Source organism: Mastigoproctus giganteus, chromosome 13 (assembly GCF_048544385.1).
Source record: "Mastigoproctus giganteus isolate SK-2022 chromosome 13, ASM4854438v1, whole genome shotgun sequence".
Classification (NCBI taxonomy): Eukaryota; Metazoa; Arthropoda; class Arachnida; order Uropygi; family Thelyphonidae; genus Mastigoproctus; species Mastigoproctus giganteus.
This window is the reverse complement of record NC_143587.1, coordinates 148,495,697-148,522,980: the sequence shown is the minus strand read 5'-3', so window position 1 is coordinate 148,522,980 and position 27,284 is coordinate 148,495,697. Positions and strand designations below refer to the sequence as shown.

At 39.3% G+C, this 27,284-nt stretch overlaps 1 protein-coding gene across 1 annotated transcript in view; it reads right to left on the bottom strand.

Moving 5' to 3' along the window:
* LOC150076513 (muscle calcium channel subunit alpha-1-like) overlaps positions 1-27,284 on the bottom strand; it is a 1,171,392-nt gene that overhangs the window by 84,136 nt on the left and 1,059,972 nt on the right. The window contains exon 39 of the mRNA XM_090387375.1: positions 18,549-18,659. Within this exon, the coding sequence (XP_090243501.1) occupies positions 18,549-18,659 (111 nt within the window). The remainder of the gene's footprint in view (positions 1-18,548; positions 18,660-27,284) is intronic.

Here is a 27,284-nt window from a genome sequence, read left to right as displayed (position 1 = left end):
GGCCCAAATGGATGTCAGATGAACTAATGAGACTCGTGGCAGAGAAGAAAAATGCATAGGATACATATAAATTGTGAGGAAACACAGAAGTCTTTTGTAAATACGAGATAGTCTGTAACCTTCATGATGGGGGTTAGGCAAGCAAAGGCAGATTATGAGAAATCTTTGGCAAAGGATGCAAAAAAAACAGCAAAGACTTCTTTACTTATATAAACTCTAAAAGGAAGGGTATAAATCAGATTGGTCTGCTTGATATCAATGGTTTGACTGTAGATGATCACTTTCAGATAGTGCCAAACTAAATGAATATTTTGCATCTACATTCACACATGAGGAGCTATTCAAGGAGGAGGAGAGGGCAAGATGTTTATCAAACTCTAACAGGGAGTAAAATGATTTTGTAATAATTGAGAGCAAAGTGAGAAGAAATTTTTGAAGTTAAACATAAGAAAGGCACCTGGGGGTAGATGGGATCTATCCAGTTATATTAAAGGAGGTGGCAAAGGAAGTACACAAACCCTTAGCCATAATTATGAGAGCATCCTTGCACTCAGGACAAGTGCCAACGGACTGGAAATGTGCAAATGTATCTCCAATTCACAAAGAGTGACATGAATAATTACTGTTAGTTTGACTTCTGTTGCAAGGAAAATAATGGAAGCACTAGTTAAAAAAGCTTTGCAGAATCATATAGACAAGCCAGCAGTAATAATTCTGACACAGCATGGGTTTGTTAAGGGGAAGTCTTGTCTGACCAATTTGATTGGATATTATGATGTGGTCACAAAGGAACTGGATGCAAAAAATAATTTTGATATTATATACTTGGATTTCAGGAAAGCTTTTGATACTGTTGCACATTGAAGACTATACAAATTGGAGCAGTATAGCACTAAGGGCAAGTTGCTACAATGGATAAAAGGATGGTCGAGTGGAAAAAGACAGAGTGGTAATCAATGGATACTGTTCTGTTGTTATGTTGTTATTTGGTTTTTAGGAGCATTAGCAACTAAGGCCATATTGCTCGGGGATATGCGATGGTCATTCCCTGACCTTTCCACATCCTCCGTATTTGGTGGTGACGGGCTCGAACCCCGGTCTAATCAAGAAGCGTGTGCTATGCACTGTAGCTCCTTCCCACCTGGCTACGGAGGCACCTGGATACTGTTCTATGTGGACTAATGTTATTAGTGGAGTCCCTCAGGGTTTGGTGTTGGGCCCATTGTTGTTTTGTATATTTATCAATGATATTGATGAATGCATATCATGCTTAATATCAAAGTTTGCAGATGATACAAAGATTGGAAATGTTAGTAATCACAGTTTGGGTGCTACAACTGGATCTGGAAAAGTTGGGCAGATGGGCCGAGAAGTGGCAACTGAAGTTTAACATTAACAACTGCAAAGTGCTGCATATGGGTAGAAATAACATACCAACAGATTAACAATGTAGCAAATTAACATACTAACTGTGCAGAACTACACTCAGTGTTGTGGAGAATGAAAAAAACTTGGGGGTAATTGTGCAGTCATATATGAAGTGGGAAGGAGCAGCAGTGCGTAGCACACGCTTTTTGATTAGACCAGGGTTCGAGCCCATCACCACCAAATACAGAGGATGCGGAAAGGTCAGGGAATGACCACCGCATATCCCGGAGCAATATGGCCTTAGTTGCTAATGCTCCTAAAAACCAAATAACAACAGATATGAAGTTTTTTCAGCAGTGCAGACAGGCTTCAAGAGTGGCTCATGGGGCTTTGTCAATGATGTATAGGAAATTTTCTAGCAGGGATACGGAGGTGATTGTCCCCTCCAATGGTCAAGCCACACACCTTGAGTACTGTATACAGGTCTTTAGGCCTCATTTTAGGAAAGATGTGGAACTGCCGGAATGAGTACAAAGAAGGGCAAAGAGATTAATGAGTGGAACAAAGGGATGCTGTTACCAAGAAACACTTAAGTTCTGTAAATTACAGCATCTGGAGACTAAGCCCCAGCAAGGTGATCTGATTGACGTGTATAAGGCCTTGAATGGATTGAGCAGGCTCAGTGCTGATGGGATTTTTCCTCTTGCTCAGATTCAAACTGAAGAAAGACAGTTGTAGAATAGATGTGCAAAAATTTGTCTTTAGCCACTGGGTAGTTTATTGCTGGAACAAACTTACATCTGTTATTGTGGAAGTTGATAGCTTAAATAAATTCAAGGCAGATCTGGACAAACATTTGGAATGAATGAATTGGTGAAATGGGTAGGTTTTTTTTTTGTTTTTCCAATTAAGAAATACTGTTCCAAATGGATGTCAGATGAACTAATGGGACTCGATGCTGTATAAGCTTGCTCTCTTGCATCATATGCCTCTACTAATGCTAATATCACAGATTTCACTGTCTGTTAGCTGAATGATAACTGGAGCATGAGCATCGATATGGAGACACTCTTCCATTGCATCTTCATCCAAATACAAAAAAACAATGGGCAACAACAAATACAACAACAAAAATATACAAAACAACAATGGGCAACAACAAAAATATACAAAACAACAATGGGCCCAACACAGCTGAACTTCCACACATGACAAATCTGCCCCATAATTCATCAAGGTTTTGGGGTGGATTTCAGCAAATAATTCAGCAAGGTTTTACGCAACAATTTTCTTCTCTTTAGATATCTTAAAACGGATGGATAAGTAAAGAGGATGGGCTTGGCACATACTCACCGGATATGAGTATGGGCTTGGCACACCTAGGGTCCTGAGCTGGATATCATCATTATTCTCTTTCTTGGTGATTTCCTTCTACCTCTCTCTCTCTCAGGGTAACTCAGAAATATTTTTTTGGCTGGTGCAGCATAAGCCTCAGGCTTCCTTGCACCAAATGGCTAATAATAATAATAATAATAATAATAATAATAGCAGTAATAAAGGGGTGTGATGGCCCAGTGGTTATGACACTGGACTACTAAGTCTGATGGACCCAGGTTCGAGTACCACTTAGCGGAACTGAACGTGGCTCCATCACGCTGGGAGACTGGTACAATAATAGTAATAAATTAAAATAATAATAATAAATAAATTAATAGTAATAAAAAATTAATAAATAAATTAATAGTAATAAAAATTAATAAATAAATTAATAGTAATAAAAAATTAATAAATAAATAAACATAGTGAAAGTTTCTCCAAGGGACATACCTACCCCAAGGTTGGAGTGGTGGCTAAGGCAGATTGTGGCGCCATCTGCCATCACCCACAAGAACTACCACTCACTGCACATAAGCTGAAGCTAAACAGGTCCACCTCCATAGATGGATGATGACACAGAGAAATATTAATTGTACTGCATCCAGTATGGTGCAGGATAGTCACTCGCATTCAGGCCTTTGGCAGAGGGGTCAATTTGAAAAATCAGAGACGGTCTCCCGAGGAAGACAGTGGAGCAAGTGGCGCTGTCCCCTGTATGGCTACCACAAGAGAAGGGCAAGACCATCCAGCCCCACCAACTGGAAGTGCTTCCTGCACAACTGCACTAGTGACCACCCAGGAAGGGAGAAAACGCCAATGCATGAAATGGAGCATCGAAATGAATACATACATCATGCAAGCATACTACGAAATAACGAAGCTGGAGACCGATATGACAACTTACAGGGCGAGACTACATACGAAGTGGCTGGAACAATTCCCAGATATTCAGGTCACCAAACAGCGAATAGTGGACCAGAGAAGGACCATCGTTGCGAAGAACCTGATACCTCTTGCAATCTTGGAAAAAATCAAGCAGGATGTGAGGGATCAACTACAAAGGATAAAGAATATGAAACCAGAGGAGGAAGAACAAGAAGAAATACAACCCACAGCAGCTGAAGTGGAAAGAGATGAGGTCATAATATCCAGAATAGAGGATGAGGGGAAGAAGGCCCAAACAGAATTCGAAGGAATAGACCCCACAAAGACTCACATGATACCAAAGCAGAGACCAAATAGAACCTTGTGGAGAGTAACAGACCACCTGAATCGGCACATAATGTAGTATTACCTCGACAGCAAAGGTGCAACACTGGAGGCATCCACACAGCCATGTATTATGCTGCGGTAGCAGCCACAAGAATTAACGGAAGAAAAATGAGAGGCCAGCAGCAGAAGAACTGAAAAAACAAGAAACCACCAGCTTGGGAAAGAAGTCTTCAGCAAAAGATAGAAGAATTAAGAGTAAAGATAGGCCAACTGACCCAGTACCAATGGGGCAATAGAAGTAAGAAATTAATTGGAAAAGTGAAGAGCATCCTCAAGAGAGACAGTTCACCCGAATGATAAGGTTCTCAGAGACAATTCTGAAGTTTCTCACTCAAGGAATCACATATCTGAAGCCTAAAGGCAAAGATACAAGAAACCTGGCAAATATAGGCCAAACATCTGCCTCCCAACAATGTACAAGATCCTCAAGATCCTGACCAGCTGCAAAATGAAGAAGATATCACAGCACTTGGAGAGCCAGAACATAATGGCCGAACAGCAGAAAGGATGCAAGCGGCTGAGCAAAGAATGCAAGGAGCAATTAATCATAGATGCCGTAGTTATAGAGCAAGCCTACAAGAAGCGCCGCAATGTGTACACAGCCTACATCGATTACCGCAAGGCCTTCGACTCCATGCCTTATAGCTGGCAAATAGAGGCGATGAACATCTACGAAGTCAATCCGATAGTGACAAATTTCCTAGGAGAAACGATGGAAAAATGGAGTACCACCATTAAGGTTGAAAACATCACAACTAGGCCAATCCCCATCAGGAGAGGAATCTTTCAGGGAGATGCCCTCAGCCCATTGTGGTTCTGACTAGCACTTAACCCGCTATCCACCATGCTCAACAGTAGCAAGTATGGATATAACCTCAGAGAAGGAAGGAAGAACCTGTACACCCTCACCCACTTGATGTACATGGATGACATCAAGCTCTACGCGGGAACTGAGAAGCACTTCCAGCAACTACTCCAGATCACCGAAGAATTCAGCAATGATATTAAGATGGAATTTGGTCTAGACAAATGCAAGACCCACGGATTACACCACGGAAAATTAGTCACCTATAACTACCAGCCGCAGACTTGTAAAGAGATCGAAGCCATGGCAGAGGAAGAGAACTACAAATACTTGGGGATGATGGAGGCTCAGCAGTTACAGCACAAGGAAATTAAGGCCTACCTGACCTAAAAATACCATCAGAGACTCAGAAGCCTGCTGAAAGCAAAGCTGAATGGAGGGAACACAGTTATACCCATAAACACCTATGCAGTCCCAGAGCTAACGTACTCCTTCGGGGTCATATTTTGGACTAACACTGAGATGAAGGATATCATGAGAAAGACAAGGATAATGATGACCAAGAGCTGCCAACACCACCCTAAATCTGCCATGGAGAGACTGACAATTGCCCAGAAAAAAGGAGGAAGAGGCCTGGCAGACATCATTTAGCAACAGAAGACAATGATAGGATTGCTTACAGAAACACACAGCAGCACTCCAGCAGGGCATAAGGAAGATAGACAGGCGGTATACCCACTCAACCTAACCCTCCTATTGTGTTCAGGTCAATATGACCTGGTCGCCTTCTTTTAATGCCCATAAATCCTATATTTATTTAAATATTTTGTTGCCGCTCTATGACTTTTACTAATTTACCCTAATCAACAGTGCACCTAGATTGACAAAAAAATTTTACAGTTAGTTTTTTTTTATAAATGTAATTGTTACACTTATTGTGCTCGGGTCAATATGACCCGATGATCAGTTTATTAAAATTTAAGGAACAAGAAGCGAATTATTATCATAATGATCGTATTTCATTGGTTTTGTTTTATTTTCATAGAAATAACTTACATTACCATGTTTCTTGAACAAGTTTCAACATGTGTGTTATGTGCACGCAGTGAACGACAAGTTGATGCCTGTCGATGCTGGTGGGGAGCTTGTTGGTGCCTTCTTGCATATATCTGCCAGTGTGTGCACTTGTATGTCAGTTTCTTGGTAAACATCAAGCTTGGTGCTACTCTAAGAGACAACAGTAGAAAGAAATTGTTGAAGATGTGTACTAAGGGATTGTTGACGGACAGTGAAATTGAGAATCTTTTGTATGCTTCTGATGGCAATGATAGTACTTCTGAAGTAGAGGCCCATTTGTCTGAAGCAGAGGTGCATAGGGAATTGGATGATGAAGAAGTGTACCTACGATTTCAGATGAAGCTGTTGTGGCTAATTACGAAACCTCAAAAATAGCAATATAGTGTGTAACTGCAACACAAACAATCAACAAGGAAGATTTTCGTCAGAAAATATTATTACATTGAATCCTGGACCAACAAGGTACGCTATGTCTAGAATATATGATCCTTCTACTGCTTATTTTTTATGCCCAAAATTGTAAACTTAATTTTGAAGATGTCAAATTTAGAAGGAAAGAATTTATGGTGACCAGTTGCAAGAACTAACAGTAGTTGAATTAGAAGCATATTTCAGCCTACTGCTTTTAGCTGGAGTGTATAAATCTCAGGGAGGCAACCTCCATGGGAAGCCTATGGGATGGAAATGTAGGCCACTATATTCAGGGCAACAATGTCCCTACAACGATTCCATGTAATTTTGCAAATAATTCACTTGGACGATAAAAGAACTCTATCACAACACCGCCAGACTGATAAATTAGCTGCCATATGGGACTTGTAGGATGAATGGATTACAATTCTACCTATGGTCTATAATGCTAACGAAAATGTAACACTAGATGAACAAATATAGGTGGTAGATGACTTTCATCAACCGGTGAAATACCACCACTTTGCTTATTGGAGGCCTTGAAGTGGTGGAACCCATGTTTAGTCTCTAGAGCTAAGTTCCGGTCAACCCTTCCCAATCTCTTCCATCATGCAGTATGATTGATGACTTTTGAGGTTATGACGAACGTCGTGGTGAGATCAAATATTCCTTACATTTCGAGGGTACAGCTCTAAAACGGTGTTCGCAGGCCGGCCGCTAGTTAGTACACTGGACTGAACCTATTGGTAACTCTCTAGGAAGCTTCCGGATCAGCTAGTGTATAATCTTGCTACCTCTACTCTGCGAGATAGTGATTGGAGGGAGTCCGAGTAGCGTGTATGCGGGGAGCATTGTCGAGGCCACGTTATGTCAAGGATCTGGGTATATTCTTACCACATGTACGCCATATCCAAAAATTTCATTACTTCATACAGCATGTCCCACTTACTTTCTTCCTATTGAATACACCATGAATTGTCAAACTAATAGAACAAGCTTAACTGCGAAGAGATCTAAACCTCCCAAGGACTCACTAATTCATTTCACAAATATACGTGGTCTCAATTCTAATCTCAACGATGTCCATTTCCACTTGCAGTCTGCCAAACCTCATGTACTTTTTCTGACAGAATCTCAGTTATCGGTTGATTCATCTACTGCTAATCTCAAATGCCCAAATTATTCCCTGTATGATTCCTTTCGCCTCAAAGGTTGTACTTCTGCATATGTCCGTTCTGATATTCTCTGTCAGAGACTTTGCAATTTGGAATCTCCTCTCTTTGATCTTCTCTGGCTTAAAATCTCTCTACCTCATTGTGTCAAATTCATCTGTTGTCTCTACCGTTCTCCCAACTCCACTAATCACTTGGAGCTCTTTGACTTCCTCTCTTTGCAACTTGACTTTCTCCAGTCCAACTTTCCTAACAGTGAAGTAATTTTCCTTGGTGATTTTAATGTTCACAACTCCAGCTGGCTTCCGTTTTCTAGTCACACCGACCCAGCAGGTCGAGATGCTGAGGCTTTTGCAATTACTAATGACCTAGCACAGATTGTTCATTTACGTACAAGAATACCAGACAATCCTAATCACACAGCCAATACGCTTGATCTTTTTCTCACAAACAACCCTTCTAAGTACACGGTCGAAGTGAGAGGTCCTTTAAGCACTTCAGATCACAACTTGGTGATTGTCTCTTCTTCAATGGAACCTTTATCTCATGGCTATTCCCAACCACGTGCTGCTTGGCATTACAGGAATGCAAAATGGGATGACCTGCGAGACTTCTTTTCTTTGGTCGGATTACTGTTTCAAAACTTCTGATGTCAACGTTTGCTCAGATCATGTCAGTGAAATTATTCTTGCAGGAATGGAATCCCTTATCCCACACACCACTTTAAAATCTCGTCCTTTATCTAAACCTTGGTTTTCCAATAAATGTGCTAAGGCTCTCCAAGAGAAGAATGTTGCATATCGTAATTGGCTTGTTTCTAATTCTTCAGTTTCATTTTCTGCCTACACCAAAGCTCACAACAGTTGTAAAGCAGTTATTAATCAGTCCAAACTAGAGTTTGAACAGGCTAAGAGTAGAAAACTTGCTTCTTGCCCTAATGGTAGCCGAGCATTCTGGTCTCTTGCCAAAGCTATTGGCCGCAACTTTTGCCCATCTTTGCTCCCACCTCTGTCCAAACCAGATGGTTCTGTTGCCACTTCAGCCAAGGATAAAGCTGACCTGCTAGCATCCCATTTTTCTTCCAGCTCATGTATTAATGATCTTGGTTAAACACCTCCCACCATTCCCAACACGCTCCATTCATTGCCTCCTGTGGTCTTCCGTCAAAAGGATATCAGAAGGATTTTGATGAATCTTGATGCTAAGAAAGCTCCAGGTCCTGATGGTATTTCTCTACTTGTTCTCAAAACCTGTGCTCCTGAACTTACTTCTATTCTTTGCCGCCTTTTTTCACTTTCTTATTCCAAAGGTGTTTTTCCTTCTGCTTGGAAATTTGCTCATATCCAGCCAGTTCTAAAAAGGGTGACAAATCCCTGCCATCCAATTATCGTTTCATTGTAATTACTTCTACTCTTTCTAAAGTAATGGAGAAATCAATTAACTGCCAACTCTTAAACTACCTAGAAACCTTCCGTCTGATAAACAATCACCAGTATGGATTCTGTCAGTGTCAATCCACTTAAGACATTCTGGCTTATGTTACCCATTTATGGACTAATTCAATGGAAAGGTTCGGTGAAACACAAGTAGTTGCTCTTGACATCTTAAAGGCTTTTGATCTTGTTTGGCATAAAGGTCTTCTAAAAAAGCTTCCATCTTATGATTTGCCAACTGTTTTTAGTAATTGGTTATCCAGTTTTCTCTCTGATCGCTTACTGAGGGTGATGGTAGATGGCTCTCTGTCTTCTAACTTCTCCACTAATGCCGGTATCCCCCAAGGTTCAGTTCTTTCCCCCACTCTTTTCCTCTTGTATATCAATGACCTTCTTCCATTGACTGGAAATCCTACCCATAGTTTTGCCGATGACAGCACATTGCATTCAACTTTCCATTTTCAGAAACCTTGTCCTGCTCAAACAGCTTCAACTTCTAGAAAATCTGCTACCAATTTCTTAAATGCGGATCTTCAGGTAATTCTCCAGTGGGGCAAAGACAACTTAGTTGATTTCTACCCTTTTAAAACTCAGTCTTGTCTTATATCTCGCAAAAAGGATTCTTCTGCTCCTATGCTTATCTTTAGTGACACTCCGATTTCTAGGCAAAATGATATATCTCTTTTGGGGATTACCCTGACTTCTAATCTCTCTCGGCACAAGCACATTATAAATTGCTTCCTCTGCATCTAAAAAACTTGGTTTTCTCTTCCGCTCTCAACGTTACTTTTCTTCCAAACAGCTGCTTACTCTGTATAAATCGCAAATCCGCCCTGCCATGGAATATTCTTCCCACATCTGGGATGGTGCCCCCAAAACCTCTCTCAGACTTCTTGATTCCATTCAGCAGAGGGCAGTTAGGTTAATTAATGATTCATCTCTAACAGAGTCTCTCCACTCGCTGCCTCATAGACGCACTGTTTCTGCTGCATGCCTCTTCTACAGATAGTTCCATGGGCACTGTTCTTCTGAATTGGCTTCTATAATTCCTGCTCTCTCTTTCAAAACAGTCCAAACATGTGCCGCCACTAGCCAACATCCATTTACTGTCCAACTTCAAACCCACAGAACCAACTTTTCATCTTCCTCATTTATTCATTCAACTGCCGTTTTCTGGAACAACCTTCCTTCATATGTATTTCCTGAAAATTACAATCTACAGAAGTTCAAGTCCAATGTCAACAAATATCTTCTTTCGTCTTCTTAACCTCAAACCCAAGCACGGTACTAAGTACTATAGGTTCTAATACCTCTCATGTTTGGGGTTCACATAAAAAAAAAAAAAGGAGTGTGCTATAGGTCTAATGACTCTGATGAGTATAATAATAAACTGTACAGGGAAATACTGTGGGCCAGTAAACCAGAGAGTCTTATAATGGGGGATTTTAATTTTCCAGATATTAACTGGAATTTGGGGACTGGATACTCACACTAGCAAAGCTTTTGTGGATTTATTGGATGATTGTTTTCTACATCAGCATGTTCGGGAGGCAACTAGAGGGAGTAATACTCTTGATTTGATTATCAGTAGTGATTCTTCATGCACTAAGAATCTACAGATAAATGAACCACTAGGTGGCAGTGATCACAGTGTTCTGAAGTGGGAGTTACTCAAAGACGTAACTACCATTAGGGGTAAAGGGAAGGGTTATTGCTTTCGTAAAGGCAACTGTGATGGACTGAGACAGTATTTAAATTCTATACAGTGGAACCAACTGATGATGTTACCAACAGCAAATTCAAAATGGGAAGCATTCAAAGAACTTTTCTTGGCAGCTACTAGGCTTTACATACCAACTAAGAAATATTGTTCAAGGTTTAGGACTAAATGGATGTCAGATGAACTAATGAGACATATGGCAGAGAAGAAAAATGCATGGGATACATACTAATTAACACGTGACACAGAAGCCTATGATAGGTACAAGTTGATCTGTAACCAAGTTACAAATGAGGTTAGGCAGGCGAAGGCAGATTACGAGAAATCTTTGGCAAGGGATGCAAAGAAAAACAGCAAAGAATTCTTTACTTATGTAAACTCTAGAAGGAAGGGGATGAATCAGATTGGTCCACTTGATATCGATAGGTCAACTGTTGATGATCCTGCTCAGGTAGCTAACAAACTAAATGAAGATTTTGCATCGACATTCACACATGAGGAGTTATTCAGCGAGGGGAATGCCAGAGGTGTTAAGGGGAAGCCTTGCCTGACCAATTTGATTGGAAACTATGATGCAGTCACAAAAGAACTGGATGCTGGGAATAACTTTGATATTATATACTTGGATCTTAGAAAGGCTTTTGATACTGTTGCACATGGAAGACTGCTGCACAAATTGGAGCAGTGTGACATTGGAGGCAAATTGCTGCTGTGGATAAAGGGGTGGCTGAGGGGGAGAAGACAGAGAGTGGTAATCAATGGACACTGCTCATCGTGGACTAATGTTATTAGTGGAGTCCCTCAGGGTTCAGTGTTGGGTCCATTATTGTTTTCTGTTTTTATAAATTATATTGATGATGGTATATCAAGCTTAATGTCCATGTTTGCAGACAATACAAAGGTTGGCAGGGTTGTCAAGGATACTACTGACACAATGCTGCTGCAACTGGATCTGGAAAGGTTGAGCAGATGGGCTGAGAAGTAGTAGTAGTGGCATGTGATGCAAGAAAGCAAGTTTATGAGCTTATGCAGCATCAGCCAAAAAAAAAAAAAAAAAAAATCACACTATTGCCTCCAAATGCCTGTCCAGTTCCAACTTAAATTTATTCAACCTATCAACTTCCACAACGACAGATGGAAGTTTGTTCCAGCAATTAACCACCCGCTAGCTAAAGACAAATTTACGCACATCTATTCTACATCTGTCTTTTCTTAATTTGAATTTATGCCCCCTTAGGTTCGTAATCTGAACAAGTGAAAGGATCCCATCAGAATTCAGCGGGCTCAACCCATTCAAGGCCTTATATACCTCAATCAGATCACCGCGCAGGTGCCTAGTCTCCAGCCACTGTAATTTGCAGAACTTAAGCCTCTCTTGATAAGAGGATCCCTTCATTCCTCTCACCAATCTTGTTGCCCTTCTCTGTATACACGCTCAAGTAAATCTACATCCTTCCTAAAATGAGGCCTCCAGACCTGTGCGCAGTATTCAAGGCGTGGCCTGACCATTGCCTTATACAGAGGGATAATCACCTCCTTTTCCCTGCTAGCAAAATTCCTATATATCATTGACAAAACCCCATGACCCGCCCTGGCAGCCTGTCTGCATTGTCCAGAAAACTTCATATCTGACTGCACAAATACTCCCAGATCTTTTTCATTTTCTACCACCTTAAGTGTAGTACCACACAGTTGGTACGTTTCTCTGGGGTTACTTCTACCCATATGCAGTACTTTGCATTTGTCAAGGTTAAACTTCAGTCGTCACTTCTTAGCCCATCTGCTCAAATTATCTAGATCCTGTTGCAATAGCACTCTGCTATTACTGTCATTAACAACCCTGCCAACCTTTGTATCATCTGCAAACTTCGACATTAAGCCTGATATACCTTCATCAATATCATTGATAAATATACAAAACAACAGTGGACCTAACACCGAACCCTGTGGGACTCCACTAATAACATTAGTCCACGAAGAGCAGCACCCATTGATTACCACCCTCTGTGTTCTTCCACTTAATCATCCTTTTATCTATTGTAGCAACTTACCCTTAATACCATTCTGCTCCCATTTGTACAATAGTCTTCCATGCACAACAGTGTTCAAAAGCTTTCCTGAAATCCAAATATATGATATCAAAATTATTTTTTGCATCCAGTTCCTTTGTAACGACATCATAATATCCTATCAAATTTGTCAGACAAGACTTTCCCTTAACAAACCCATGCTGTGTCTGAATTATTGCTGCAGTCTTGTCTAGATGATCCTGCAATGCATCTTTAACCAGTGACTCCATTATTTTACCCGGAACAGAAGTTAAACTAACTCATCTGTGATTACTAGTGTCACCCTTCGATCCCCCTTTGTGAATTGGGGATACATTTTCACATCTCCAGTCCGTGGGGACCTCCCCTGAGTCCAAGGACTCTCTCTCATAATTAGGGCTAAGAGTTTGCTTAGTTGCTTTGCTGCCTCCTTTAATATAACTGGATAGATCCCATCCACCCCAGGTGCTTTTCTTATGTTTAACTTCAACAATTTCTCCTCCACTTTGCTTTCAGTTTTTCCAAAATAATTAAGTATCCTGCTACAATTTTATAACCTTCTGCCATTTTCAAACCTTAATAATTCCTCATGTGTGAATGTAGATGCAAAATACTCATTCAGTTTGTTTGCTACCTGAGCAGGATCATCATCAGTAGAACCATCGATGTCAAGTTGACCAATCAGATTCATCCCCTTCCTTTTAGAGTTTATATAAGTAAAGAAATCCTTGCTGTTTTTCTTAGCATCTTTTTCCAAAGATTTCTCGTAATCTGCCTTCGCCTGCCTAACCTTTGTGACCTGATTACAGACTAGCTTATATCTGCCATAGGCTTCTGAGTCGCTTGATAATTTATATGCATCCCATGCATTTTGAAAGGACCTGGGGGCGGTTGTGCAGGCAGATATGAAGTTCTCTGAGCAGTGCAGACTGGCTGCAAGAGTAGCTTATGGTGTATTGTCAATGATATATAGGAATTTTTCTAGCAGGAGGTGATTATTCCCTTGTATAAGGCAATGGTCAGGCCACACCTAGAGTACTGTATACAGATCTGGAGGCCTCATTTCAAGAAGGATGTAGAGCGGCTGGAACGAGTACAGAGAAGGGCAACAAGATTAGTGACTGGAACAAAGGGGTGCTCTTATGAAGAAAGGCTTAAGTTTTGCAAATTACAGTGTCTGAAGACTAGGCACCAGCAAGGTGATCTGATAGAGGTGTATAAAGCCTTGAATGGTTTGAGAATGCTCAATGCTGTTGGGATTCTTCCTCTTTCTCAGAATAATCACCTGGGAGGGCATAAATTCAAATTGAGGAAAGACAGATGTAGGATAGACGTGCGGAAATTTGCCTTTAGCCAGCGGGTGGTTGGTTGGTTGGTGGAACAGACTTCCATCCCTTGTCGTGGAAGTTGATAGCCTAAATAAGTTTAAGGCTCAGCTGGACAGGTATTTTGAAACAAACAGAGGGGTGAAGTGGAAGTGTTTTTTTTTTTTTGGCTGATGCTGCATAAGCTTGCTTTCTTGCATCAAATGCCTCTACGAATGCTGATGCTAATTTCTTGAAGAACTGGGTAATTCCTTGATCACTCCCTTCTGCAAGAAAGAAAACACCTTCCTCAAAGTATTCCTGCTGCTGAAATGGTTAGAAGGGCATGACCATCAACTAGCACTGCCAAAGAAAGGGAACAGCCTGCCACAAATAAGCATAAAAGATGTAATTTTTGTACCTCTTCAACCAATATACTATGTTGTAATTGCTCAAAATACACATATAAAGCTCATGTATATTACTACTGCCAAAAATGTAAAAAACGAAATGTATGATATATCTACTATGTTTTTCAGATGTATGTAACAATTGTTTATCCATTACTGCCATTCATAAACAAACTTTTGGTCAATAAATGCTACATATATTCTTATTTCTTTTATGATTTAGTAAACACATTACTGCCATATTAATTTAACACCAATAAAACGACACCCATAGACGCTCGGATCATGTTGACCCGAATACAATAAGTGTAACCAAAATGCGAACACAATAGGAGGGCTAAGCGAGGAGTCGCCCCCCAACCAGGACACAAAAACGAAGCTAGAAAGATGGGCAGAGAAGACACTCCATGGTAGACACTCCATGGCAGACACTACAATGATCTCCATCAAGATCACATAGATAAAATTGCTTCCAATGCATGGCTCACAAGTGGGACGCTCTTCTCCGAGACTGAAGGATTCATGCTCGCTATCCAAGACCAGGTAATTAACATCAGGAACTATAGAAAATACGTCACCAAGGAACCTGAAGTGTTCAATGACACATGTCAACGATGCCATCTGGCCTCAGAAACGATCCAACACATCACCCGTGGGATGCAAGGTGATCACCTAGACTGAGTACACTATAGACACAACCAGGTAGCCAGGATAATACATCAGAAGCTAGCAAGGAAATATCAGTTGATCGAAGAAAGTGTACCGTCCTACAAATACGAACCCCAAGCAGTACTAGAGACCCCAACCCACAAGCTGTATTGGGACCGCACCTTACTAATGGAAAGGATAATCCCGCATAACAGACCGGACATAATCCTTGTGGACAAGAAGGGAAAGACCACCTATCTGATTGACATAGCAGTACCCAACATTGGCAACCTGCAGAAAACCCATGGGGAGAAAATCAGGAAGTACACGAACCTAAGACAGGAGATCAAAGAGATGTGGCATATGCAACAAGTAACAACCATCCTGATCATTGTGTCAACCACAGGTATGGTGCCAAAGATGCTACATATTCCTCGATCAACAGTAACACCAGACATAACAACAACCACCCTGTGTACTTGGTAACAATACCTATCATGAGGTGGAACCCCCAAATAGGGAGAAATAATATAAGAGTAATAATAATAATAATAATATGAGTATGCCGAATTCTCAGTCTCGCCAATACCACTTCTTCATGTCTATTTTGTCTGAATCCACGGAGCCATAAATCGCGGTCTTTTTTTTATTGGTAAAGTTTGTTGTTGGTATTACTTTTCTAGATCTGTAACCAGTTTTCATAACAGGCCTTGCGAATTACAAGCTTGTAATCTGTGTAAGAAAATCAAAGGTGCTATGATAAAGTGTTAAGAAGTCGTTTAGCAACACGATCAGTAGTCTGATTTCCTAGAATTCCAGAAAGTCCCAGTATCCAACAAAATGTTACGATTGATTGGACTCTCTGCAGGAGAGTAACTGATAGTGAATAGTTTTTAGTTTAGGATGACATGAAGAGAAATTCTCCATTATTGCAACAGCACTGAGAGAGTCAGGATAGATTAAGTCAGGTGAAATGGTATGTTCAACAATCTGGTCAAGTGCTCATTTTACAGTCAGCAGTGAAGATACTGCATGTGGCTGATAATGAGGCTGTAACTGTAAATGAAGGGAAAATTGCTGCCTCACCTAATGCGATGTCAGCTTTCGATCCATCAGTGTATTGCAGTTGATATTAGAGTATAGATTAGAGTATATTTCAGTATCAGACAGCTGCATGCAACTGTCTGATACTGAAAGTAGCTAAAACATCCTTCCCCCATTAGAGAAAATGATCGTCGTGAGAGGCATGAAAACGTAACCAGGGTTGTACAGGAAGAGTGGTGTCCTAAAAAATGTCACTTAGATCAACATTCCAAATATAAAGAAGTTCTTTAAATCTGACATTGGCTTTTATGTGGCTTACTCTCATAAAAACCCCAGGGGCTCACATCTGGTGAGTATGGGCTTAGCACACACAGAGTCCTGAGCTGAATATCATCATTCTTCTCTTCTCTTTCTTGGTGTTCCCCTTCTACTTCTCTTTCTCTCTCTCTCTCAGGGTAACTCAGAAATTTTTTTTTGGCTGGTGCAGCATAAGCCTCAGGCTTCCTTGCACCATAAGGCTAATAGTAATAATAATAATAATAATAAATAAAGGGAATCTCATTGGGTATTAGTATTAGCAATGTTAACATGGTGTAAGGAAGCCTATGGCTTATGCTGCACCAGCCAAAAATAAAAGATTAAAAAATAAAAATAATAATAAAATAAAAGAACAAAAAAAAAAAAATAATAATAATAAAATAAAAGAACAAAAAAAATAAAAATAAAATAATAATAATAAGAAGAAAATTAAAAAAAAAAAAAAATAATAATAATTAATAAGAGAATCTATATGTTTCCCTCTTCCTGGAGGTAATTATCCAACTGACGTTTGAATTTCCCCAAATTGCAAGCCTCTGCCACCCATGTAGATAACTTTATTCCAGTAATTTATAACACACTAGCTAAAATAAAACTTCCTGCAATCCAGTCTAAACATCTCCCCCCCCCCGTAACTTGAAATTATAGCCCCATGTTCTAGAATCATTTATAACAGTGAAAATTTCATCCTCATTCATTTTACTTATGCCTCTCAGAGCCTTAAAAACCTCAATCAACTCCTCTAAGGTGCCTAGTTTCCAAGCTCTGAAACCCACATATTTAGTCTTTCCTCATATGGACGCCCTTTTGCCGATCTTACCAGGTGAGTTACCCATCTTTGGGCCCGTTCAAGAAGGATTTCTTTCTTTAGGTATGGTCTCCATACTTAAACAAAGAATTTCAAGTATGGTCTAACAACAGCCTTATATAATGGGATTATGATGTCCTTGTCTAGTAGAGATAGGCTTCTCTACTAGATAAGTGCTCAAAATCAGAGCAATGCACTGTATGGTGTTTAGCCATTCTAATGTGCTTATCCTAACAGAGTTGTATACTGAAGAATCATAATCTAGGCGCGAATGGATTAGAGACTTGTAGCAGTGTAGTAAGGTATACTGATCAACTCCCCATGACATGGATGAGACTGATCGAAGTATATTCAAATGGTTTTGACAAGTAGTTCTTAAATGAGTGATGTGAGCTTGGAAGTTTAGCTTGCTTTCCAATATCAGTCCAAGAAATCTAATGGTATTAACAAGTGGGATTGGAGTTTTGTTTATTTCTAATTCAGGATTAGGATGGACAGCCCATAGCTTAATAAATTCAAGGGTCAACTGGATGGTTATCTATGTGACAAGGGAAGCATATAGGTGGTGGTAGGTGGTAGATAACTTTCATCAACCGGTCAAATATCACCACTTTGCTTATTGGAGACTTGAAGTGGTGAAACCCATGTTTAGTCTCTAGAGCAAAGTTTCCGGCATCCCCCCCCCCATACTTCTCCTTCAATCCATGCACGGTACTAAGTACTATAGGTTTTGATACCTTTCGTGTTTGGGGTTTTCATAAAAAAAATATATAATTTGCATTTTTGTATCTACTTTTTTTTTTTTTTTTTTTTTGCCTGTGCAGCAAAAGCCTGTAGCTTCCTTGCACTGCATCATGAATATTATTACTATTACAGTAGTATACTACTGCTCACAGATGGCAAAATTCTAAAGTGGAAAAATACCAAAAAAACCCCCGAATTTTTAATTAACCCTCGCTTTTTTAAATACCAGTATTTCTAATAACTTAAAGTATCACAATTCCTAAATTTCTGACATCATTTTAATGTGAATTGTCAAACTTAATCACATCAAGAGTAGATTCATCTGATTCTAAAAAAGAATCAGATTGAATTAAATTAGAATAATAAGAATGATAACATTGAAAAATACTGTGTTAAAGGTAGATTCAAACTGATTCTTAAGCAGAATCAGACTGAATCTGCTCTTAACTCAGTATTTTTACATATAACTAATTCACATAAATAATACGCTTTCACTTCACTCGTTATGTATAATTAATCAATCCTCAGGGGGGAGTACTTTCACATATTATTAAAACTAACTTTATCTATAAATGTATAGATAACTTACTCTGTGCATTGGTTCAACATCATGCCCACCATCACTATCCTCTACATCCAAACTGCCCGAAATTGCACGACGGATTTCTGGTCCCAGTTCATGCAAGGTACGCAGTCCAGCCTTTATTAATACATCACATGCCAAATTATTAAAAAAAAAACACGATAAGTTATTTGAATAAGTGACATAATCATAATTTTCAGTTATGCCATATCAACCACAAACTTAATTATTTTAATTATTAAGTTTGTAGTTGTTGTTGATCAATTTATTTAATTTAATGTATTTAAATAAGTGGAATAAATTATTGTTTTAGCATCAGTAAGTTAAAACTACTTTACAATTATTTGATATAACTTTCAATACTCCATCTTTCCTGCAGAAAAAAAAAAACATTCTTATAACAGAAACTTAAAAAACACAGTTATTTTTACATTTATTCTTAAGAGTATTTAGGACAATCATTGGAAAAATTAAACATCAAGAAATCAAGCATATAAGCACTATTTGTATTATATGTTTTGGTTTGCATATATTTTAAAATTTGTAAGCAAAACGTTGCATCTTACAAAATATAAATTAATATTTTGTTTAAAAATAAACAAGGAGTTGCCTTTTATTCAGTCAGCAGCATTTCTTCTTTACCAAATCTTCTTATGCGAATAAATTACAAAATGATACATTGAAACAAAATTACATAATTTAAAATAAATTAAAACTCAATGTGTTCCTCACTATCTTACAAAATATTCAGAGTCTTATAATGGGGGATTTTAATTTCTTGGATATTAACTGGAATTTGTGAGTTGGTCACTCACACACTAGCAAGGCTTTTGTGGATTTATTGGATGATTGTTTTCTACATCAGCATGATCGGGAGGCAACTAGAAGGAGTAATACTCTTTATCTGATTATCAGTAGCAATTCTTCATGCATTAAGAATCTGCAGATAAAAGAACCACTTGGTGGCAGTGATCACAGTATGCTTGAAGTGGAATTACTCAATGAGGTAACTACCATCAGGGGTAAAGGGAAGGGTTTTTGCTTTCATACAGGTGACTACGGTGGTCTGAGACAGTATTTAAATTCTACACAGAGGTACCAACTGATGATGTTACCAACAGCAAATTCAAAAGGAAAGGCATTCAAAGAATTAATCTTGGAAGCTACTAGGCTTTACATACAAACAAAGAAATATTGTTCAAGGCCTAAATGGATGTCACATGACCTAATGAGACATTTGGCAGAGAAGAAAAATGCATGGGATGGATATAAATTAATGGGTAACATGGAAGCCTATGACAGATATAAGCTGGTCTGTAACCAAGTCACAAAGGAGATTAGGCAGGCAAAGGCAGATTATGAGAAATCTTTGGCAAAGAATGCAAAGAAAAACAGCAAAGAGTTCTTTACCTATGTAAACTCTTGAAGGAAATAGATGAATCAGATTGGTCCACTGGATATTGATGGTTCACCTATCGATATTCCTGCTCAGGTGGCTAACAAACTAAATGAGTATTTTGCATCTACATTCACACATGAGGAGTTATTCAGGGAGGGGAATACCAGAGGTAAATTAAACTCTGGCAGTAAGCTAGATGATTTTGTAATAACTGAGAGGGAAGTGGAAGAGAAATTGTTGAAGATAAACATTAAAAAGGCACCCGAGGTGGATGAGATCGATCCAGTTATATTAAAAGAGGCAGCAAAGGAAGTAAGCAAACTCTTAGCCATAATTATGAGAGCTTCCTTGGACTCAGGGGAGGTACCCACAGACTGGAGATGTGCAAATGTGACCCCAATCCACAAAGGAGGATCAAAGGGAGACATGAGTAATGATAGAACTGTTAGTTTAACTTCTGTTCCCGGAAAATTAATGGAGGCACTGGTTAAAGAAGCACTGCAGGATCATCTAGACAAGACTTCAATTATAGCTCGGACACAGCATGATTTTGATAAGGGGAAGTCTTATCTGACCAATTTGATTGGATACTATGATCTGGTCACAAAGGAACTGGATGCAAAGAATAACTTTGATATCATATATTTGGATCTTAGAAAGGCTACTGATACTGTTGCATATGGAAGACTGCTGTACAAATTGGAGCAGTGTGGCATTGGAGGCAAATTGCTGCTATGGATAAAGGGATGGTTGAGTAGGAGAAGACAGAGAGTAGTAATCAATGGACACTGCTCTTCGTGGACTAATGTAATGTTATTAGTGGAGTCCCTCAGGGTTCAGTATTGGGTTCATTGTTGTTTTCTGTATTTATAAATGATATTGATGATGGTATATCAGGCTTATTGTCCAAGTTTGCAGATGATATGAAGGTTAGCAGGGTTGTAAAGGACACTAATTACAGTTCACTGCTGCAATGGGATCTAGAAAAATTGAGCAGATGGGCTGAGAGGTGAAAAATGAAGTTTAAAGTTGACAAATGTAAAGTACTGCATATGGGAAGCAGTAACCCCAGAGTAACATATCAACTTTGTGGTACTATACTGACAGTGGTAGAGAATGAAAAGGACCTGGGCAGTGGCGGATTGGTCAGGGTGTCAGCTTGCCCGATGGCAAGTGGGCCCCCTAGCAATAACATTAGACAATATGTTAAAAATGTTAATGTCCTTTTAGTAGTTTGAAAATATAATAGAAGTTCCAATATTATTACTGTATGCAACTAAAATTTACATTGTATTATTATTTTAATTAAAAAATTTTAATAAAATCATTTTTATTAAAGGGTGGGCTCCCTTTGTCTTCTGGCATCCAATATTTTTAGACCAAGTCCGCCACTGGACATGGGGTAATCGTGCAGGCAAATATGAAGTTTTCTGAGCAGTGCAGATGGCCTGCAAGGGTAGCTCATGGTGTCTGGTCAATGATATACAGGAATTTTTCTAGCAGGGATAAGGAGATGATTATCCCCTTGTATAAGGTATACAGGTCTGGAGGCCTAATGTTAGGAAGGATGTAGAGCTTCTGGAGCAAGTGCAAAGAAGTGCAACAAAGTTAGTGAATGGAACAAAGGGTTGTTCTACATAGAAAGGCTTAAGTTTTACAAATTACAGTGTCTGGAGACTAGGCACCTGTGAGGTGATCTGAATGAGGTGTATAAAGCCTTGAATGGTTTGAGCATGCTCAATGCTGATGGGATTCTTCCTCTTGCTCAGAATAATCGCCTAAAAAAAAAAAAAGTAAAGTGCAGCCATTATCAACCCACTGCAGGATGAAAGCCTCCTCAACAATTCATGGACCATAATCTGCCACGCTGGTCCAGTGCGGGTTGGCAGATTGACTGTATTCAGCAGTCAGGGGCTTGAACCCCGGTCTACTCAAAGAGCGTGTGCTACTGCACTCCCGCCCACTAAATTCATATTAAGGAAAGACAGTTGTAGTTGGTTGCTGAAACAAACTTCCATCTGTCGTTGTAAAAGTCAATATCTCTTGTAGTTTATAAGATTGGCGGTGGTAGGATGTTTTCAAAACAGATCCCATGCTTGGTTTTTCCTTTTTTTGGACCCTTGCACTCTTCGTTCCACCAATAACCTATGGTTCTGTGGATGGTTGACTGTGATTGTGGAATTTCATTACATGCAGCAGCCAATATTTGTCTTGTAATGATCAGTAACTGTGTCGACAGGACAGGTTTCGATGATCTGTTCATCAAAGGACATTTGGGAAGTGAATTTTGCCCAATCTGCTTTGGAAAATTTCCATTTTACATAGTTTTCTGTTGTTGTTGTTGTTTGGTTTTTAGGAGCATTAGCAACTAAGGCCATATTGCTCCAGGGATATGTGGTGGTCATTCCCTGACCTTTCCGCATCCTTTATATTTGGTGGTCAAGGGCTCGAACCCCAGTCTAATCAAGAAGCGTGTGCTACGCACTGCTGCTCCTGACCATTTAATGTTGCTAAGGAGGCTCCTGTAGTTTTCTGAAATTATAGAATGTGCTGTTTGAATTGTTCATGTTAATGGGAAGTGATCATTACTGAGCGGGTTGTCAAGGGACATCCACTCAATGCTAGGAAAGAGGGATGAAGAGCAGATGGAGAGATCTATTGTAGAGGTTGTACTCAATATAAGTTGGCGAGCCAGTATTTAGTATAGTTAGTTTTTTTCTGTCAGAAAGTTGAGTTGTCCTTATCTATCTGCATTGGGAGAACCTCACAATGGATGGTGTCCATTGAAGTCCCCCAATAAACAGATAGGGGTTGGTAACTGCAGAATAAGATCTTCGAGTTCATGAATAGTATAGGGATGATTAGGCGATAGATAGAGACAAGTGTCAAATTAATATCAATCACTATACATGCTGCAACAGCTTCGATGGAGGTTTGTAACGGAATGTGTCTGCAAGGTACTCGTGAATCTAGGAGTAAGGCTACCACTCCATGAGAATTATTTGTACTAGCTGTGTCTTTCCTGAAAAGGGTATAATTTCTAATTAAGACAGACATTTGTGATGTTAAATTTGTCTCTTTTAAGCAGATGCCTACAGGATGATAATGACCTATTAGCTTGGAGATATCATCAATGTTACTGCGAAGTCCTCTACAGTTCCATTGTACGATATGATGCATTATTTGGTTTCGTTACATGAGGATAATTCTGATTCTTTTTTATTCCCAGGCTGTTTGTGGCATTCGAGCTTCACTTTCTCTCTCTCTCTTCTTGGAAAGATTGGTCATCCGGTGTCCATGTCATTCTCTGCATGAAGATCTAGAATAGGCTCTTCCAGGTCAGAGTTATTATCGATATCGATATTTACTGCTATGAGATTATTTGTCTTCTTAGTGGGAGCTGATTCGGTTTTCAGTTTTGTAGCATCTGATGATCTATGTGGTGCAGTTGGTGGAACTGTGAATGGAGTGTTGTTGACTCTGTCTGCTACCTTTTGCTCCTTAGGAGACTGTTTCTTTGATGATGACAGCATAGATCGGGCCCAATCTGCAATGGATATTATTATTATTATTATTAGCCATATGGTGCAAGGAAGCCAAGGCTTTTGCTGCATAATATGGTTGGGGAAATGGAAACTTCAGTTTGTGTTCCCGTAGATTGATATTTTTTTCATTGCTGTTACATATGTGTTTTTGGGTGCATTGAGCATAATTTGTTTCTTTGCCTCTTGATATGTAACTTTTTGTTCTTCCTGTACTTCTGGATTTTTTTCCCTGTTTTCCAGAAATCACATGATTTAAAGAAGGCTGGATGTGCGCCTTTGCAATTTGGATGGTGCGGTGTTTTAGCAACACAGTCTGTTTGCGAATGTTCTTTTGACCCACAGTTTGGACAGACTGGATCTCCTTGAGAAGCCATTTGGCACTTGTAGCATCTTATAGGATTCAGAATAAAAGGCTGTAATCAGCAATTGAGATAGCCAGCTTTGACACTAGATGGTAAGATTGGTATTCTGAATGTCAGAATGATGGTGCGGGTGGGAAGTAGATCTCCATTCCTCCTGATTGTGATGTGTTTGGCTTGTATAACTTTTTGATGTTTAAGTTCATGGACCAATTCAGCTTCTGTTATTCATCAGATCCCACTCTTAAATTACTCTCTTGGAGGTATTTAATGTTGCATGTGGGGTGACTTGTACAGGTAGTCCTCCAAATGTTGTTAATTTCAGCAAAGTCTCAGAATGTGTATGACTTCCAGTTTTGACCAATAGGTCACTGGATCTGAGTCTTCTCACCATTTTGGGTGAGTCTGCCACATTTTCTAAACATTTCTGTATAAGAAATGGTCATAGAGTGCTAACAAATTTGTCCGAAAGAGAGTGAAAAATAAGGAATGATGGGCATTTCTGTTGTTCTGTGTCTTTATGCAATCTTTTTGTCTTTGTTCCGTCATATGCAATTTCATGGTCAGCATTGCTGACAATACTAGATGAGCACCTAGGCTGCTCAAGAGCAGGATAGTTGTCACAGTCCATGTTTAGCTCCTTTTTGCCATGGGGGTTAACTTTCCCTCCCAGGTTTCCAGCCTGCCACAGGGAGGCAGGAGCAGTGCAGCAAGGAGGCCAAGTGGTTAAAAGGGTCAGTTATTAGTAAAGAATGTAATATATATTTATATATGTTACTTTTTATTATTTTTTAACTACTTCATTATGTTAATATATGTTTATATATTTATATAACAAAAAAGAAAGTGGAAAGGTGAATTTCCTTTCTCTGTTCTTACTTAAGACTTTCCAAGTGTAGAACTGATTTATAAAAGAACTGCTGGTAGAAAATGATATAACTTAAAAAGAACTTTTATCTCTGAGAAAGATCGCTATTTAATTCACTGGGCACCCGGGGCCAGTATAGGATAAAACACTGGTTATCCACACACTGTCCCTTTTAGACTTAGGAAAGCAAAAATGTGTAGGAAAGTGATAGTAGGAGAGGAAGGAATAAAAATGCCATCGAAAGAGGAAAGGGACATTTACTCCTCACACTCACTCATTGAACTAAGCCACTCATAAATTCCCCGAATAGGCAACGCTTTCCCATTAGAGAAGACTGTCGCTACCTATTTGCAGTAATGACGGCTCCTATCAAGACCCCCCCAGACAGTACTGTTTCGAAACAAGTATGGAGACCGCACCTAAAGAAAGACATCGAGCTCCTTGAAAGGGTGCAAAGAAGGGTAACTCGCCTGGTGAGATCGGCAAAAGGGCGTCCTTATGAAGAAAGACTTCGAATATGTGGGTTGCAGAGTTTGGAAACTAGACACCTTAGAGGAAATTTGATTGAGGTGTTTAAGGCTCTGAGAGGCATCAGTAAAATGAATGAGGACAAAATTTTCAAGATTATAAATGATGCTAGAACTAGGGGACATAAATTCAAGTTACGCGGGGAAATGTTTAGATTGGACTGCAGGAAGTTTTATTTTAGCCAGCGAGTTATAAATTACTGGAATAAGTTGCCTTCATGGGTGGTAGAGGCCGACAGTTTGGGGAAATTCAAAGGTCATCTGGATAGTACTTTCGGGTAAGGGAAGCGCATAGGATGATAGGATTAATTTCCTTTTTATTTAATTTTTAATTTCATTTTATTATTTTTATTTATTTATTAATTATTATTATTTATTTATTTAATTTTTGTTTTTATCATTGTTTTGTTCGGATTTTTTTTTTTTTTTTTTTTTGGCTGGTGCAGCATAAGCCATAGGCTTTCTTGCACCATACAGCCGTTACTAATACTAATACTAACATTTCGATTGGCTTCTCATCAGCAGGTGAGCAGGTACCCTGATGACAACCCAGTTATGAAGTTATTGTTATTTTTGTTATTTGGTTTTTTTTTAGGAGCATTAGCAACTAAGGCCATATTGCTCCGGGGATATGCGGTGGTCATTCCCTGACCTTTCCACATCCTTCGTATTTGGTGGTCACGGGCTCGAACCCTGGTCTAATCAAGAAGCGTGTACTACACACTGCTGCTCCTGCCCACCTGGCTACGGAGGCACCGTCCCCCAGTTATGAAGTATAACTCCACAATATGAGAGATGTCTGATGGTGTGCATGGTTCAATCTAAAAGATATTTCTTGTCTAAATGCCTAAGAGTATGAAGGAGTTTATTTATGCATGGGTAATGCACACACATAATTTCTACTACCTCCATTCATTGTGAAGGTATTCTCAATATGAGATATAATTAAAACAATGCATTAAAAATAACTTGGTAGTAGAAATGGAGTGTGGGCATTACCCATGTATAAGTAAACTCCTTCATACTCTTAGGGATTTAGACAAGAAATATCTTTTAGATTAAACCACACACACCATCAGGCATCTCTCATATTGTGGAGTTATACTTCATAACTGGGTTGTCACTATTGCAAAACAGGGTACCTACCCACCAAAGAGAAGCCAATAAGCTTCGAAATCGTGCCGTCTGGGTGGTGGTATCTGACAAGGATAAGTAACATTAAGGCAGAAACACACTATTATCACCTCATGGGAGTTCACGTGTAAACATGTCAAACATTAAGTGTGTGGAAGCTATTTACCATTTAGTTTATTGATCGGAGACAAGCTGTTGTCATTGGCTGTATTCACAAGAAAACACATCGGTCTACAAGGCTGAGTGACTAGAACATGGTTTGAAGAGCATTCCACAGATTTTATCACCATGGCATGGCCTCCCCCATTCACCAGACATGAACCCCATGGAGCATCTTTGGGATGCTGTGGAAAGGTCCATTTGAGCTTTAGATCCTCTACCCAGGAATACAAAGGAATTATGGACAGTGCAACAAGCATAGATGGAAATACCTATGGAATGCTTTCGTGATCTAGTGGACTCAATGCCTTGCCGTGTGACTGCCCTTATCCGGATGAAAGATGGGCCTACCTATTACTAGGTAATATGATTTCTGTCCACTCAGTGCACTTCTTCACTGGGTTGTCACTATTGTGGAGTTAACTTCTTAACTGGGTTGTCACACTGAGAATAAGTAACAATAGTCTTCTCCATAGGTGAAGCATTACTAATTCGAGGTAGTGCAATACCATGGAAACTCGTTGTGAAGGTTTTCACAATATGAGATATAATTAAAACAATGCATTAAAACTACTTTGGTTTTAATGCATTGTTTTTTTTTGGTTTTAAATTTTTAAGTTTTGGTTTTAAATTTTGTTTTAATGCATCATCAAATAGAAATGATGTGTGTGCATTACCCATGCATAAGTAAACTTATCCTCTATAACATAATTTTATTTATTTTATCATTATAAAATTACAATTTGCTTTT